A 19066-nucleotide genomic window follows, 5' to 3' on the forward strand; every position below is an offset into this window, starting at 1 on the left:
TCAAAGTTTGTACATGTATCATGGAGCTACTGCGTGCAATTTACACTTTTTATCCAGTCATTAGTTTTAGTTGTATTGTATTTAATTTTCGCAGATAAAACACTCATGTTCATCAAATTCTGAGTCTGTAGAATTAGATAATATGTAGGGTCTTATCGAGTAGTTTATCGGGTTCTATTGCATGATATGTTAGGTATGCAGAATCGAATTTAATATGTAGATTTTGTACTGTTCTTAATTTTTTAAGAAGGGGTTTCAATATTGTTATGAAAAAAGCTGCGTCTTGAAGGTCCAACTAGCTAAAAAAAATTATAATCAACTTATAGAAAAGCATCTACGTATAGAAAAACAAAAAAAAAAACAAATAAAAAAAAAACTTTTTTCTATTTTTGTGACTACTTAGCTTATAAATTTCTCTTGTATTCTTATATTTTATTAACAAAGAATGAAACGTGCAAGAATGAAGGATTTTTTAATGACATTAAATAACAAATTTGAATGTAACGTGGACAGAAATAATCGTTACTTACAGATTTATACACATAAGTATGTCGGCTAAAATAATGACAAAAACAGCCTAATTAACTTACATTATTAGGAATATTCTCCAGAAATATTTGAAGTTGAATACACTAACTGTCAAGACGATCATTATTACAGTAATTCTTCTTTTGATTTAAGACAATTTTATTTATTGGTTTTCTCTCTGTTGAATCCTTTGTCTAAGTTTCATCTGTTAATAAATACTGATGTCTTTATTTACTTCCTTTTCAAAGAAAAATCATATGGTTTTGAGCACTTACTATCTAAACTCTCACTATAATGCTTGATAAAAAATATCTAGGAATAACAGATTATATCGTAATATGTTCATCGCTATTGATATCGGTAGGTATTGGAATAACATCAAGATTATTATCCGGTGGTCAAAAAACTGCAAAAGAATATATATTGGCTGGAAAGAATATGAAAAGGCTTCCTGTGATTTTATCTATTATCGTAACTCTTGTATCACCTTCAACAATGCTGGCAGTTCCAGCCGAGATTTACAAGTATGGGTTTGTTTTTGTAATGAGTCCTCTTGCTTTTCCAATCGGAGTGTTTCTAGCATCTTGGATATTTATACCAGTGTATTTTCAGTGTGGAGTTTCAACGATTTATGAGGTAAATATAAAATTAATTAATTATTGCTTAAATACACTGAGAAAACGTATGGTCAAACTATCACAATATGGTAATACTTACCGTGTTTCTGGCTCTATGGGAACACTAAAAGGATAGATAATTTTTATCGAAGGTAATAATTTTAGTAAATTTACCATTAAAATGTGGCTCTGTGATAAAGTTGTGCAAATGATGTAAAATTTTACAATTTTACTGTGATAAATAAGAACATTGCATAAAAATCCCTTATTCTGTTAAATTTGCCTTTCGATTTTGTAATTTTTGTCTCAAATATGTCTTTTGTACAAAATCTACGAAATATGTCTCAAAATTCTGAAAGGTTTTAAAAAATATAAAGAGAGCTCTTTTTAGACAACGTTCAAGACCTGAAAAAGCGTAACTAATTAAAATGGAAATATTTATTTAAAGTTTCTTACCATTGTTCCGTTTCTGTTTGATAACTTATTTCAGTTTATGTTTCTAAAAAGTGATATAAAATGCGTATACTCTTGACCTAAATAAAAAAAAGAGATTTATTTAAATTTTTTTCGTAGTGTGCGTTTTTTTTTTAAATTGCTCTTTCCAGAAGTTAGACAATTTTTGAAAAACTGTTTTCATTTTTAAGAAATTGCTTATCGATTTCAAAATTAAAAAAATCTTGCAAATGGATGAACTGATTTCGGTAAACACACAATAAGAAACAATAAACATCAAACGATGGTAAATACAACGAACATAACCATTTAATATAAACTAGCGTGCATTAAAAAACTTGGAACACCCTAAATGTACTTTTAACTAAGTGATCATATGCTAACGTACTAGGACTTAATAGTTTAAAGGGTGACCTCAAATATGCAAATTAGTTAATGCAGACAATTTGAGTTACGAAATTAGACATAAAGATGAAATTTCTCTAAATTAACATATCTGTTTTCGACGGAATATGATTCCTGATCCTCAGAATAATAGCAATCTGGAAAATATGTCCTAATAGTTTGGTCAAGAGATTGGTCATCGTAGTGTTAATTTTCGTTCTTGAATATTTTTCATATCTGAAGAACGTTAAGACAAATCCGAACATTTTTACACACAATTATAAAATTCGCTTATTCAAAAGTATTTCCATGCGAAAAATAATTTTTAAAAGTTGTTTATTATTTTTCATCATAAATAATTATAAACTTAAACGAAATAATTTTTTTAGGCATTCAAGTTGTGACGTCATTTTAGGGAATCGAATTTTAAATATAAAATTTATAATCCCGAGATATCGTATCTAAAATATGGGACTAAATTAAAATTCGATTTCACATGAACTATTCGACTGATTTCGTTTAAATTTTCATTTTGCTTTTTAAAATTGCATGCATGAGAATGACACGTATAAATTGGTAATAATAACGATTTAAACTACGTGCGCAAATTTTCTTTTTCGTCGAAATAGTTCTCGAGATTAGGCAAATTACGCAAAAAGTAAGATTAATGTTAAGGGGTACTAACTTTTGACCGAATTCCTGACCATCAGAACCATAAACTATTGGGACCGTGTTTTACAGATTGCAGCCATCTCCTTTATATTTTGAGGGCCAGAAATCCAAACTTGTCTCAAAAATTATGTTTATTCAGAGAAAGTACGTTTTTATGTTTTGTTTCGTAGCATAAAATACTATTTGCACTAATTAATTAGCATATTTGTTAGGCCTGTGAATTATTACCATTAAATCTTACTAAATGAAAAATTCCCGATCACTAGTCAAAAAATCTTTAGGGTTTACCGTTATTATTTATTCATTTATTTATTATTAATTTCTCTTTTGCACATGCTACATATGATTTACAAATTTGTTAAACGACTTTCATGTAAGGACTTTAGCATAACAATTGGATTCAGTCGATATGTATTTTTCAAATAAATAAATAACTGAAGGAATGAATGAATGATTAAATGAATGAATGAATGAGTGGGTGAATAAAGATTGAATGAATGAATCGGTCAATGGATGGATTGATTGATAGATAGATAAATTAAGAAATAAATAAGTAAATAAAAAGATAAATAAATAAATAAATAAATTAATTTTCAAAAATTACTAACGTTATGATTATTACTTTGCTATTTTCAGTTTCTTGAGATACGCTTTGGAAGAATGACAAGGTACATTGTTTCAATCCTGTTTCTTGTGCAAATGGTAACTACCAACTACCATTGCGAACTTTTTTCGCCATTGAAAAATATTATTTAATACTTATAAAATAAATCGCATTTTGTTTCTAGATGTTTTACATGGTTATTTGTCTGTATGGATCCGTACTAGCCTTGAGCGCTGTCACAGATATATCTCTTGAAATTTCCATGATATCATTAGGGATCATTTGCACTATATATTGTTCCATAGTAAGTTTTCTTTATTTCACATAAATATTTAGGTTGTTATAATTCCGTGAATTTCATTAATCTAAGAACATGTAAGATTTTGAATGATGTGGAATAGACGTAGGTTTATAAGATTGAATGGGTTTTAAACAGGGTTTCAAATTGTTAAACAAAAATATGCATAACATATTTTCTAATATTTAAAAATTATCTTATTTAATTCTTTTCTTCAACTAATATAAATCATTATTATTATATTATCATCAAAATTTTACACCTCAACTTTTGTGGTTTTCTTCTCCATATAACCCTTGTTCCCTTGTCTTCTGGATTGAGATCAAAATTATAAGGCTACGGAGATGAGCATAAGTACTCGCAAACTCAAAAGGGGGTCGGCTGTTCAACGACGGCTATAAAATATATTAAAAAAGTATGTAAATATTTAATGTTTTAAGGAGTTTTTTTATTCTGAAAAAAATTTAAAAAAATACACAATTTGAATGTCTTAAATAAAAAAAAATCATTCATACTACATTCTGAAGACTATATTATAGCTAAGAACTGTTTAAACTTTATAAGAAAAATAAATGTTAAATATTTAAGAAGGTCATTAAGAATTTTAAAAAATGATGATTTGGCAAAATGCAATTGGTTCTCAGATGAAGTTAGTTAAGAACAAGAAATAATTATTAATTTATACGTATCTAAATAACATGATTTGTTTCGGACTTCATGATGAGGTGTTAAGTGTGGTAATAACGTTTCTGTTACTTAAAAATTAGCTAAAAGAAAATTTTCATTTTCATAATTCTATGCGTCTCTTCATATTGATGTTTCGCGCCATTTCATATTTAGCATTAAATATGCTAATAATAGATGTATCAAACTTAATTTAAGTATCAAACTTAATTAATGTATCATGCTTAATTTGTTCTGAGTTTAAAACAGCTGTTTTAAACTCACATCTAAAAATATCGTTTTTCAAGAGCTGAAAAGCGTTTTTCCATGAGGCGACTGTTATCTCATGAAACAGCATTAAATCAAATGTTAAATTTTAATAATTTTTTTATTCATTTATTGCTATTTACATAAATCTGAAAATTGTTAAAAACTAATTTTATATTATTTTATATATATCCGCTTCTATTTTGTTAAGCCTAATTCGATTTCCTACTGATATTTTCTCTGCGCTGTGTGTACATTTGATTAACAAACTATTTTAATTTTAGGAAACAATGTATAGATACGTTTCAAATTAAATATTCTTGCTTTATATTGAATTTCAAAAATAAATTTAATGACTCTTATGTGTATCATATCCTACTGTAGTTACAAATTTTAGTGTTACTGCGTAACAAAAGCCGTGACTGCTAATTTGCATCATGCTACGTAAAAGAATATTCTTGGGATAGGAAAACACTAGAACCAAGAGTTATGCATGGTATTTTACTACACCACTTTTGCTTAAAGTAGTTGGCAGCATTTTTGGTTTTGAGAGTGTTAGTTTCCTTTTCTTTGAAAATAGGATATATTGTTTTTACTACCTCTACATACCTGTTATTTTTTCAATTAGGCTAATAATAAAAATTTTCGAATAAATTTTTGTTGTTAATATGATTAAAAAATATTCCTAAATACATTTAGGGAGGATTAAGAGCTGTTCTTTGGACAGATGTATTCCAAGCAATGCTCATAATATTATGCTTGGTAGCCTTATACGCAGTTGGTATTAAAGAAGCCGGAGGCATAGCAGACATTTATATACGTTCAAGAGATGGCGGACGATTGAATGATCTGTTTGAGTAAGCACTTTTCATTATTGTGCAGGATATTATGAAATAACGGACACGAAATGTATTTTTAGAATTCTTGTTGAAAATTCGTAAGAGCGAATTTTGGGAATCGAACACAAGGGAATTGAAGGAAAAACGACAAAAAAGCTGTTGAAATCTGACGAAACCCGATCCTGATTGTAATATTATGTTAAATACAAATTCTTTACATTGGCTGTAAGCTTTATTGTTGTTTAAGGCAACACATAAAATTATTTTAGACATTTTATTACTATAAAAACGCAGTTTTAATAAATTCTTTGAAGTCAATTCTAAAAACAATTGCGAGAGTGATAAATTAAAAAAAAAATCATTGCGATTAGTGTACTAAATTTGCAATGCATTTTAAATGCTTTTATAATAAGGAACTATAAGAAACTAAACACGGCTTATTGTGAACTCCCGGATATAGTGAACGAAATGTTCGGTCCCGTGCCTTGCTATACGCGTATAATGTTATTTTTAGTGGATATAGTGAACCAAAAAAGTGAGGAAGTTGGATATAATAAACTTTTTTCTGTCTTCGACTGATTCCCCCCCCCTCTATTTCCTTTGTAATAATTTTGAAAATTCTACTTTAAAATAAATACATATACCGTTGTTTAAAACCATCTATAGAAACTACTTTTATGTGCTCGAATGGCAGGTTAGACAGGTTTAAAAAGCGGAATTCAGGAATAATTATCTGAGAGTCGGGAAGTGTTTCCATATCTGATGTTGAGGATTGCTCATCAGCTTAAGAATACTAATTTTTATTTGTACGCAAGACGAAGAGTGATGAAAAATAACGCATTTTTTGCTACTACATAATATTTTTCAGTCATTTATATGAATATAATGTAATAAAAGGGGGGAGTTTGGGAGTTGCCTGCGTAACGGATATAGTGAACTCCCGGTTATAGTGAACCGAAATTTCGATCCCTTGAAGGTACACTATAGCGGGGTTTGACTGTATTACGTTAAAGACTATTTTTTTTTACATTGGCAGTAAGCTTTATTGTTGCTTAGATCAAGCAAAGTGTTATTTATACATAAGATTATTTTAGACATTTTATTACTTAAAAACCTCAGTTTTAATAAGCTCCTTGAAGTTAATTCTAAAAATAATTGCGAGAGTGATAAGTTAAAAAAAAATCATTGCGATTAGTGTACTAAATTTGCAATGCACTTTAAATGCTTTTATAATACGAGACTAAAATAAGATCCTGATTGTAATATTATGTTAAAGACTATTTTTTACATTGGCAGTAAGCTTTATTGTTGCTTAGAGCAAGCAAAATGTTATTTATACATAAAATTATTTTAGACATTTTATTGCTAAAAAAACACAGTTTTAATAAGTTCTTTGAAGTTAATTCTAAAATAGCGAGAGTGATAAATTAAAAAAAACTCATTGTGATTAGTGTACGAAATTTAAAATGTATTTTAAATGATTTTATAATAAGAAACTAAAATAAAGTAAGTTATTTTTAAAAAAATCTGTTGAAAATTCTTCATGTACTAAATGAAACTTCTTAAAAATTCTAAAATTAAAAGTATTATAATTTAGAAGTTTTTCATTCCTAAAATAAAGGAATTGCATTCATTTTAAACAAGAATATTATTATTTTTTTAGCTTTTTGTAAAATTCTATAGTTGAAACTATAATCTTTTGTCTTTTATTTGTTCATTATTATATTATTATTATAGAAAAATTTTAACATTCAAACCTATTGACCTTCAAAGAAAAAATAAAGGAATTCTTAATTATTTTTTTTTATAATTTTAATATAATTGCTTTAATAATTGTATAATTTGGTTTATTTCATTATTTAAGTAATTTATATTGATATTTTTAAGTAATTATTATATAAATTTAATTTTTATAAATTATTATAATAATTGTAAATTTAATTACTAAATATTAATGTACTTAACAATTGATTTAATTTATTTTGATACAAATGCTTGAATAATGTTTATTTAATTTATTTAAAAATATCCATACTTTAAAATTTTAACTGCTTAACATTTTTAAAAATTTGAGTTAAAAATTGCCCTTTATTTATGTATCATTTTATCACTCTGAAAAAAAAAACATTTTTTACATAAGAACTAAAATAGAATTCCCCTCCCTCCAATAAAATAATTTTTTTCAACCTTTATTATCTATGAGTTTTTATTTTAAGCAACTTTTATCGTTTTGTGTTAGTTCTATTAATTCGATGTTAAAAAAAATTGAATGATGAGGTTGATTTTATTCTATGGTGAATATAAGATTAAGACGTTACAGTTCTGATGTGTAAGGGCCAGTTGCGCTACCTTATCTTCGATGATTCCATAATGTTACGTATCAGCAGGACAATGCACGATTGCATGTTGCCCGCACTGTCCTGACCTTCCTTGACACAGAACACGTTCGCTCGTTGCCCTCGCCAGCACGTTCTCCTGATCTCTCACCAACTGAAAACCTCTGGTCAATGGTTACCCAACGACTGGCACGCCACAACTCATCAGTCACTACGGTCGATGAATTGGGCATAATGTTGAAGCTGCATGTTGTTCCCGTCCATGCTATCTAATCTCTGTTCGACTCGATGCCCAGGAAAATAATTGCTGTTAATGTTGCCAGGGGGGAACACTTGTTATTTCATCTATATGTATGTGCCCAATGAATATCATACTGTTGTTTGCATTCCTTCCTGGTGTAGCAATTTTAATATATATATATATATATATATATATATCACAGTTATATATATGTCACAGCTACGAAGCAAATCTANTCCTTAGTCTCCGGCTGAACTTTACGAAACGCTTAAGTTTTTGGGGTTCTTTCTGTCGAGGAATTATGTTTGGTATTTCATATTATGGAACTAATCAAGTGGAAGTTCAAAGAGTACTCAGTTTAAGTACTTCTCAAAGAGCCAAATCGTGAGTTTTAAACTTATTACTACATTTTCATTAAATCTTATTCATGCATGTGTGGGTAAAACTTGCTATTGAAATACCAATCAGTTTCCGATAAGCAAGAGTGCTAAAATAATTACTGGAGCTCCTAGTCTGATGACAATAAAGTTTAATACGTATCGCAACTAAAACAAATAGAATTAAAGATTTATAATTATTTTATCGTTAAATATAAGCTATTATTTTTGAAAAGTCGACCAACTTTCAATTTTGCTAAAATGCTCAGATTGCACCCAAAACTTTTTGCTTAGTGCCAATGCAGTTATCGATGGAACCAAAATATCGTCGTATAGTTTTTTACTATTTATTAAGAAGAGATTTTTAAATTTTTCTCTGCGTAGAGCATTTTTTAAGCGATGAGGATTAAATCCTGTTTTTACTGTATTGTTGGAAAATATAAAGTGATAAAAGTTCTCACTTATGGCTAAGAACTTAACTTACTTGCCAAGCGAGCCCTGTACCATTTATTAGGTTTTAGAGTAAATGGTTTCAAAATTGGTTTAAACCTGTTTGTATCCAGAGGGTACTAAGATTAAAATTAAGGAAAAAATTTCCTAAAAAATAATTGAAAGGTCGAGTTAGTCAAAAAGCACGTAAAATAGTGGTAAAATGATTGCCAAAAATAAAGAAATAGATTATTCGAAAAGTTACGATCTGTAAAATCTTTTCAACCCTTTGTCGAAGTAAAAAAAATAAGAAAAAAACAGTTCTGCTGATTTTTACTATTAAAAAACGTAATAAAATGAATCAGCCAATGTTGCCCTAAAATAACCATAATTCACGAAATATTTTTGTCCTTTAGGAATTTTTTACTTTAACAGCAACAAAAACCTAATAAGCAAATAATTCTAAGTAAGCAAACTTCAGAGCATTGAGATTAAAAATGGTGACCAAATAATGCATTATTTTGTTTTTCATTTACAACACAATACATTGGTGACCAAAACTAAGATCACAAACTTAAAATCAGTTTGTCAACTCGAAGTCTGTGATTACACTGCTTTAATGTAGCCCTAAAATAACAGTAATTCATGTCCTTTAGGATACTAAATTGTCCTTTAGGAATTTTCATTTTAACAGCAACAAAAACCTAATAAGCAAATAATTCTAAGTAAGCAAACTTCAGAGCATTGAGATTAAAGATGGTGATCAAATAATGCATTATTTTTGTTTTACATTTACAACACAATACATTGGTGACCAAAATGAAGATCACAAACTTAAAATTCAGTTTGACAACTCGAAATCTGTGGTTACACTCCTTTTACCTTCTTTTATAACTACAAATCATAGTGACGCTATACTCATTACTGCATTTCTGACGAAACAAAAATATTTTTTTTCAGTACACTACAAATGAGTATTTTACCGATGACTCTTGTATATGTTATGAACAGTATTTTAGGCGTAATATTATACTCCATTTACTACAAATGTGATCCGATTTTAAACAAGAATGAAACAGGAGTGGAAAGATATGATCAAGTAAGTGTTCTTATCAGTAAGCTAAAAAATTATTACCTTTATAAGCACAACTTCATATGTTTGCCCATAAAGTCTATCAATCTGGAGGATTTTGATTCTTGAGTAAGGTAGATGACGTCCCAGCTTAATTACTAAGTGGCAGCTTTCTTATGGCATCGGTAAATATAAAATAAATAAAAAAATATTAAAATAAAATAAAAGTTCAAAAACAAAATGTGTTATCGTCGTCGTTGTTGTTTCTTCTGCTACTTGCCAATATAAGCAAGCCTGTTGTTAAACCAGGCGAATTTAAAGGCAAGGGGCGAGTTTCTTATTTTTCAGTGGCACCATCTATGGCCACGAATAATACTTTAGGCACACCCACGTCACAGCCCGTTTACAAGGGGGACCCTTTCATACATCTACATATCATAATTTTGACCTGAACCAGAACCAAAGAACGAACAATCACAATTCAGTAACCCAGTATTGATAAGTATTTGCTTTTCAGTATTGATTTTTTATGGGAACATGAAGGATTTAATGACCTGACAGATTTAACGAGCATCAGTCACCATTCACTGAGAGTCTTCGGCAGGCGAGAATCAAAATCACGTCCTCCTGGACATGGGTCAAACACCCAACATACCAGGCTATCTAGGACAGTTATCATTATTTCCTTTAATAGCGACTGCCAAATACTATGCATAATAAGGTTAGTGCGCCATCTAGGAAACTCAAGCGATAAATCAACAATATTTTTTCAGTTTTTTGCTTATGATGATGAACTGTTTGAATCAAGTCCAACTATTATACCAGCCGAATGCAAAAGGTTAATGTAAAATTTATTTATTAGCAACTATTCAATTTTTTCCCTCGGAATTAACTTATTAAGTTCAAAAAGTTACAGAGATTAACTGAAATAAAGATTTAAAGTGTTTTTAATACGGACATTTTACTTTCTCATTGTTTTTTTTTTTTTTAGAAAAAATGCGTTCTAATTTAACGACTGAGTTTTCCATGGTGGTATTATTTTTTATTATTTGAAGCAACAATAGCAGTTTTTATTAAAAGTTTCTTTTCGCGTAAAATTTTTTTATCCTTAATTAGACGGATGGTTTTCCAAACTTCATAACTGGTACATGGCTAAGATTAATAAACTTTTGATGCATGCTTACGCACCAGAGCATAAATATTTCATTCCAGGGATTCTGGATTCAGTTCAGCAGAAGGCACATTGCAAGTATTAAACGTGAAAATTAAAGAAATTATTTGAAAGCCATTTTAAAATTTATTGAAATCCTTTAACAAATGAAAATATCCTTATATTTCCTTTAAATGTGTACTGACAACAAGCTGAAATCACATGTAGTAATTAAAAGATAAATTTGTAGTAGAGCAATCTCTTTGCAAAGTTTTGAACTAAAAACAGAAACTTTAGAAATGTAAGCCCTTTTACGAGAATTAGTAGATATTTTTCTTAAATTTTACCACTTTCCTGTTATAATTTTTTATAATTTCTCAGTCTGAATTGTGACAGCTTGTACTAATGTAACAGCGATTAAAATTACGTTTTATTTTGCTTCTTTCCAGATTGTTCCAGCTTATATTATAAATACATTCAATTGGATCCCTGGTATGACAGGACTGTGTATTGCAGGTCTTTTTAGTGCTGCTCTCAGCACTATATCTTCGTGTCTGAACTCTATAGCCAGTGTGACAGTGGTAGATATCATAAAGCCACTTTACAGAAAGGGTAACATGTCTGATAAACAAGTTGTTTGGTGTGCTAAAATACTATGTACGTATTCTGAAATGGGCGTTTTATTTAAGGCTGTTTTTCTAAGGCTCTAGCATGACATGAAATTATCCCTTGAGCGAATAATATACCATTTTTTATAACTGTGTGAGTTTATAACAGCTATCCGTGACTCTAATGTTGAACTTTGCCTTTCTTTAGCTAACGCCACCTATGCTACGGATGGAAATTGCACGATAAGTCATTGTACCTAGATGTAAAAGTATAATCCAATTGGTGACTTCTAAAACAATTTAATTTTAAAATGTTACTTTATTTCTAAACTCTAACCTATTTGCTTGTTCCAAAGCGTGCATAAGACCTCTGCAAAAAGACAATATTTATAGCTTAAAATTAGACCTTTGCGTTGAGTTTCGTATATCAACATCGAGAACTCTTAAAATGACGTTGGACGGCCTTCTTTTTGGTTGTTTCCTTAAATCGTGTGAAATGAGGAAAATAAAACTTATTGAAGAAAAGCTATTGTTTTGTTATTAAGAATTAATGAAAGTGATATCTAAAAATCATGACAAATATACGTTTCTCTGTTCGCATTAAAAAGAAAGCAGATGAAAGAATAATAAATAATTTTTCATGCTGACGATTTTCTTCTATAGTGAAACAAAAGTTAGAAAAATTCTTTTTCTCGCATTTGATTTAAGGGTATATCAGCATAAGATACGTTAATGTAATAATTATATATATACATAATTTTTATCAGGTTTAAAAATCAGCTTCGGCAAGTCAAACCATTCTAACTGAAAATATTTCCACTTTTATATGACAGTTTTTATCTTATATTGTGCTCTGGTGACACTGCAAATGGTAGTTACTTTAAAAATAGGATTTTTTAGATTTTTCTGATTATAACCGTTACTAATTCATGACGTTTGTTATTAATTTTGAAACTTATTGAGCAACTCTAGTTTCCCAATCATAATGCAGTTGGTCCTGCTTTGTTATCGCTTTTTGCCTTTTTTTAATTGATTTTTTAATTCGCTATTCATTTATAAGATACCCGCTATGATCTATACGAGAATCTAATGCAACAGCGAGATAAAATTTAGCTTATAAATACAAAAATCATATGAAAACCTAAAAAGTGCAATATGAAATTAATAAATTGTTTATTTAAGTAAGTTAATGAGTTGCTCATATTAGTAAGGGATATGCTATATTTGAGTGTGCCCCTTGATTCTCGCCAAGTTGTGATCGCGGTTCATCGCCAGACTGGGCGATATTGGAACCCAATCGTGATTCTCATTGGTTTAGATTTTAGCGTTTAGCGTTATTTTTAAATTTTCAACGGCGTATGTAATTTCAGAGATCCGTTAGTTCGACGTTGGAAACCGGCTAGTAAGGTTACTTTTGCTTCTGGTCAATAAGATCGAAGGTATGCGGGCAGTCATAAAAAGGACTTCAGAAAAAAATGTCACTGCCATTCCGGTACCACAGACGCCATTTTCGATTCGTATTTCGCCGAATTTATGTGACGATTCTATTCATGATAAATTTAGACAGTATCTAACTGCCATTAGAGAATTCTGTGCACCTAAATCTGAGGATATTCAAGCTTAATGAAGAAGTGAGTTGTTTTCTTCCTTTATTTTCTGTGATTACTCCATTAATTTTTGTTCTGTTTCAAAATGCATTTTATTGGGTTTATTAATTTTATAGTGGATTGAATGCAATTTTATAAAGCTTTGGCCGATGTTTTGTTCGCCATTCTTGTTGCCACGGTGTTCCTCGCAAACAGGAATCTCGCCAAACATAAGTCGCCAGTTTCGGCAAGGGGCACCCTCAAGAATATTTTTACCCTAATAAGTTTTCAAGTAACGTCTATACCTCCGAAAAATACACGGATAAAATATATTTTTTGTTCACTTCATAGTTATTAAATTTAAAGTTGGAGGGAAAATTTAAGTAAAATGTCGTATTATTTACTAATCTTTTTATTAAATTTACTTACTTTTGCAACATGCCTATGTCTTCTTATTTTTTTAATTCAAGCATTGGTTTACGGAGGAATTTGTATAGCCCTCAGTTTTTGCTTTATTGGAGTTAAGAGTTTCCAGCAGTTAGCTCAGGTATTAATAAGTTCTCAGGAAGGACCAATGTTAGCTGTCTTCATAGTTGGAGTTCTGACAACGAAGGCTTCAGATAAGGTAATTTCTCTTAAGTAACATTTAGTTTTCATTTCTTTACTTCAGAAAAGAAATTTTTTTCACTATTTGCATTTGAAAATTTTCGGAAAAAGAAACTTAATTCCGTCCATTTATTTTTTTAAAAATATTTTGTACTCTTCAATATGCTTTGCTGTGTGATTTATTTCCTAATTTTTATTGCTATTACAAAATTTAAAACTGATCATATTAGAGACGTCTAAGCCTATTTCAATTACTGGTTCATTGGAAATCCATTACCAAGTAGTTGAAGTACGCATAAACATGCATCCAATAGGAATACGTTTCTAGTATGAAAAGAACACGAATTTTCCAAACAATTCGCGATCGCAACGCTCGAGTACGCCGTCTAGCGGGAGCCTGTAAATATCAGACATTAATTTATCACGTTTTCATTTAGTTCCATCGAAATCATTGACTGAATCAGACGCCATTTTTAGCAGCAAATAAGAAACAAAATTTCCCTAAGGAAAAGGCCGAAGAACTTGAAAAAAATCTCCAGAATATTAGTAAATCTTTCAGGAACAGAACACGCCAAACATTTGAAGAAAAATTCCTCAATAACTTGCAACTGATGACTTCCGATTTCGGATACTGTTACAGATGTGTGTATTAAGGTAAAATGCATTTCTTCTGTCTTCAATTCATTACGAATTAAAGTGAAGTCAACATTGCTTTCGTCATTCCAGTGAATAAATATGAATTCAGAACATACAGAATTGTAATAGTTATAGCATATTCTTCTTCGTTATAGAATAGTATATATTTCTGTATCCATATAATTCGGAAAACAACAATAAAAAATTATCCAAGTTACTTGAAATAGTGCCATTTGTGCTGATTCTTAATTAATTTTAATCGTTTTCTTGGTAAGTATTTTTTAGTTTTGAAAGAATAAGTTCAACTAGAATTCAGCTATTCTGTTTTTAGCTACATATTCAAATTCATATCAATTATAAAATTTTGCTGTGTAGTATGTTATCTAAAAGTAATGAAGGTATAAACTATGTATCTATTATTTGAGAATAAAGTTTTCAAACAAGGAACTTATCATTTTGGAATTCTCCGGGAATCATAAATCAGGTAAGTGCAATGATTTTTACAATAAAAAATTTGCTTGTAAATATTTTTTTTTCATTTGATGATGGTTCTCTACAGAATGGTTTTTTACGTCTGATTAAGAACTATAAGAATAATAAAAAAAGAAACAATATGAAAGTTTTTATTTCAATGTTAAGAATTCTTAAAATCGTTTTTTTTATCCTAAGAATTCTTTATTTTCCGTTTTTTAGTTTATAATTTTTTGATAAAAATTGTTCTCAAAATACTTTTTTTGAAAAATTAAATGGTATAACATTATGTGTTTATGTATACTTCTTGTATATTCCAATGTTTGAAGTAATATGATTCAGAAAAGTATGGAATAAAAATTCGGTACTTACGTATTAACGCCACCGCCGCTACAGATTTGGCGGTTTTTAAGTGCCGCCAATCTACACTTAAAATTTTTGCGACAATTCATAAAATAAAACACTTTATTTAAAATCAAAATAGTCAATCGGATTTCGGTGGAAAATGAGCCGATATAGAGTTTAGCATAGATTCAAAACAATCATATCGCCATATGAACTCTGATAAATAAGATTCCAAATGAAATAACATTTCCAAAACGTACGTTTACCAAGATAAAGTTTTATGTTGTGGGAATTGGTACATTTTCGTTTTTTCGGTAAAATATTTCCCTCCTGAAAAAATAAAATTGCATCTTGTTTTGTTTTTGGCAAATCCCAAAGACGAATTTTCGTAGCACTAAAAATGGCGACAAAAAAGAATTGTTTTTTTTTTTTTTTTTTTTTTTTGTTTCGTCAGCATTCTTTATTTTACGTTTCTTAGTTTCTAAATAATGATTTTTATTGAAACTTGAAATTTTTTGATAAAAATTGTTGTCAAAAAACTTTGTTTACAAAATTAAATTTCATAAAATTATGAGGCTTATGTATACTTTTTGTTCATTTTAATTTTTATCATTATACGATTCTAAAAACTATAGAATGTAAAGTTTAAATGGGCCTTTCATGTTATATCATTAAATTTAGTAATACTATTTATCGGGCATTGGGTTTTAACTCTTATAAGAATATACATATCTTTTTCTGTTAATGTACAAATATTTTTCCGATGTGTTTTGGATATTCCTTCTCTAATAAAAAGAGATAGCATTTTGTTTTCGTTTGATTAAGAAAGAATATCAAGCATTTTTCTTTTTTAAATTTAATTAGCCACAATAAAGAAGGAACGTTGCAATGCTACGTGCTACATTAACGACGTCTCTAGAGTAACTGAATGACTGTTCATATAGAAATCGCAGGTATTAGTCTCATACAACAACGCCCCCTATAGTTCGTTGCGATCGCGATTCAATTGTGAAATACTGATCTAGTTCAGTGTTTGACTTCGATACCTCTAAGTTTTAGAGATCGAAATACAATACGATGTGTTATTTATGATAACGAAGTAAGTCAAAAATGAAATTTAATATCAGAGCAAAAATATTCAACTAGTATTCTCTGGTAATTTTGCTAGAAATAAACAAACATGAACGGTTAGGAAATGTAAATTCAATATTTATTAATGCTATATTTATTAATGCACTATTCATGACTGCAATATTTATTAATGCACAATTTATTAACGCAATATTAATTAATGCAACATTTATTAATGCAATATTTATTAATGCAATATCTTTAATGCACTATTAATTAATGCAATATCTATTAGTCCAATATTCATTAAGTCAATATTTATTAATGCACTATTTATTAACACAATATTAATTAATGAAACATTTATTAATGCAATATTTATTAATGCAATATTTTAATGCACTATTAATTAATGCAATACTTATTAATCCAATATTTATTAATCAAATATTTATTAATGCAACATTTATTAATGCAATGCTTATTAATGCAATATTCAATAATGCAGTATTTATTAGTGCACTGAACTTTAATAACTTTCACTTAGTGTGTTTCATTTGCTTTGATTGCGGGATACAGTTTGATGTCTTGCATTTCATTTGGAGCATTATTTTCCAACTACACTCAGCCTCCACTGCCACTCAGTACTGAAGAATGCATTTTCCAAAACGTTACAAACCATGGGAATAGTACTTTTGTTGCTCCAACAAGAATTTCTCCTGTACCTTCTCAGGATAATAATAAGTGAGTCAATGAACTTATTAATTTAATTATATTCTGCCTTCTGCCTCATTTCGCTCGATTTTTCTTTTTGAAGTGGGAAATGTAGGATAGTAGCATGGTATAATTATGCACTTTGTTATAAAAGCATGCAATTTTTATCACTGTTAGTACATTGCATGAATATGATTTTAAGATATTTGTTTTTCTTACATTACCTCTTTACTTAAACTGGTGGTAAGAGAGGAGTAAAAGAGTTTCTTAAATATTGACATTTCGACGAGTGAGGTACTGTTTCTGCTGTGGTTAAATGTTTTTAAAGTTTTCATGCATAAAAAGTACAGATTTTTATGCATGAATATACAGATTTTTGCCCGCAGCTATTATGTATCTGGCATTTATAATAAAGAAACTGAGAGATTGTTTCCATTGTGATTTGTTATGCTGAACCAGATGAGGTCATAACTAAACTGATGGAATATATAATCAGAAAATTATAATCGTTACGTAAGTCTTATGTGTTCAAAGTATAATTTATACTGTATACACTGTATTAAAGGGTTTCTTAAAAGTGTGTCAAAATAGATCCGAAACAAACATAGTCGAATTTGAATAACCCAAGTATTCCTTATTGAGTATAGCGACATGCAGAAAACTGAAGCAGTATATATTAATTTCTTAGCAAAATGCATAGTCTCAAAAACTATGTGGAGGGTGAAATTTGTGAGAGAGATGTTTGGTGGTAGGATTCGAACTAAAGATCTCCGAGATTTCAGGAGAATGCTATAACCACTATAGTTGTACACCCCTGTTCAAGGTTGATTGCGTTGGAAAATACCTCACTTGTTTCAATAGCAATATTTCAGCCTATTTTTAATTTTAATCTATTTTTTCTTCTCAGTGTAACGCTTAGGGAAAGAATATAAGGCTTCTCAATATCATTAAATAGTCTTCCAAAAATTATAAAAAATGTACATTTTTTAAAAATTTTTTTATACAAAGGGCAAAATTTTTAAGCTATACCATTCGACTAATATTATAAAAGGAAACAAAATTTAACTTGCAAAGTTATGTGCCTTCCAAAATTTTGATATAATTTTAGGGAGGCGCGATGGCTCAGGGGATAGAGCACTCGCCTTCCAATGCAGCGAACCGGGTTCGAATCCCAGTCGATACGAATTTTGCATGCGGCTCCCACCGACCACAGTGCTGACGTGAAATATCCTCAGTGGTAGACGGATCATGGGTTACAGTTCCTTTGCCGTCAGGCTAACCGTGAGAGGTTCTCGTGGTCTTCCTCTCCATGTAACGCAAATGCAGGTTAGCTCCATCAAGAAACCCTCCACGTAGGCAAATTTCTCCCAATGATCGATCCAGGAGTTGCCTTGTCTTCTCAGATTGGGTTCAAAATTACAAGGTTACGGAGTGGAACATTAGTAGTCGTAAACCCATAAAATTGGGTCGTCTGTTCAACGACGTTTATGAAATTATAAAATATAATTGGTGGATCGCACTGGTTTACAATTACAATTTTTTCAGTAGCGCAAGATTTTCTTTAACGAATTTTGGATATTTTCACGACGGCGATTTCAAACCTGTAATTGCTTTCTCACTCAGAGTTGCAGTTTTTTTTAAAATTAAAGCGACAATTTAAATCTATATTTTGTCGAAATGTACAAGTTTACAAAAGTTATAGCAGGAAGTCGCATACATGTTGCCACAAATTTTTTTGGGAGCTCGAGAACATCACCAGGATTGAAATATCATACACTGGTTATCATAAATTAAGGAAAATTCACAAAAATCGCGATAACTCAAGAAATTACACATGGAATTTTATGAAACTTACCCACAATATACAACACATAGTAAGGTATTAAACAACATAAAAAGAAATTATCAGACATTAATAGTAGTATAGAAATTAGCACATGTATAAAATAAACAAATTGGAAGTATCGGTTTGCAATAGAAAAAGTACCTTTAATATGGAATATGATTGCCTCTAGAAGCAATACAGCACAAACAGCGATGTGTGATGCTTTCAATTATGCGGTCTATCAGTTCAATAGGAAGTGAGAGCCATTGCTCTT

The 19066-nt window shown here is 29.6% G+C and overlaps 1 protein-coding gene across 1 annotated transcript in view; it reads left to right on the forward strand.

The window, feature by feature from the left end:
* The first annotated feature begins 743 nt into the window (after positions 1 to 743).
* Positions 744 to 19066, forward strand: part of LOC122268339 (sodium-coupled monocarboxylate transporter 1) — a 35094-nt gene continuing 16771 nt past the window's right edge. The window contains exons 1-9 of the mRNA XM_071184230.1: positions 744 to 1164; positions 3291 to 3356; positions 3443 to 3562; positions 5186 to 5343; positions 8146 to 8286; positions 9669 to 9807; positions 11380 to 11587; positions 13595 to 13749; positions 16801 to 16997. Coding sequence (XP_071040331.1) covers positions 823 to 1164; positions 3291 to 3356; positions 3443 to 3562; positions 5186 to 5343; positions 8146 to 8286; positions 9669 to 9807; positions 11380 to 11587; positions 13595 to 13749; positions 16801 to 16997 — 1526 coding nt within the window. The 5' untranslated portion in view covers positions 744 to 822. The remainder of the gene's footprint in view (positions 1165 to 3290; positions 3357 to 3442; positions 3563 to 5185; positions 5344 to 8145; positions 8287 to 9668; positions 9808 to 11379; positions 11588 to 13594; positions 13750 to 16800; positions 16998 to 19066) is intronic.

The sequence above is a fragment of the Parasteatoda tepidariorum genome, chromosome 8 (assembly GCF_043381705.1).
Source record: "Parasteatoda tepidariorum isolate YZ-2023 chromosome 8, CAS_Ptep_4.0, whole genome shotgun sequence".
NCBI lineage: Eukaryota > Metazoa > Arthropoda > Arachnida > Araneae > Theridiidae > Parasteatoda > Parasteatoda tepidariorum.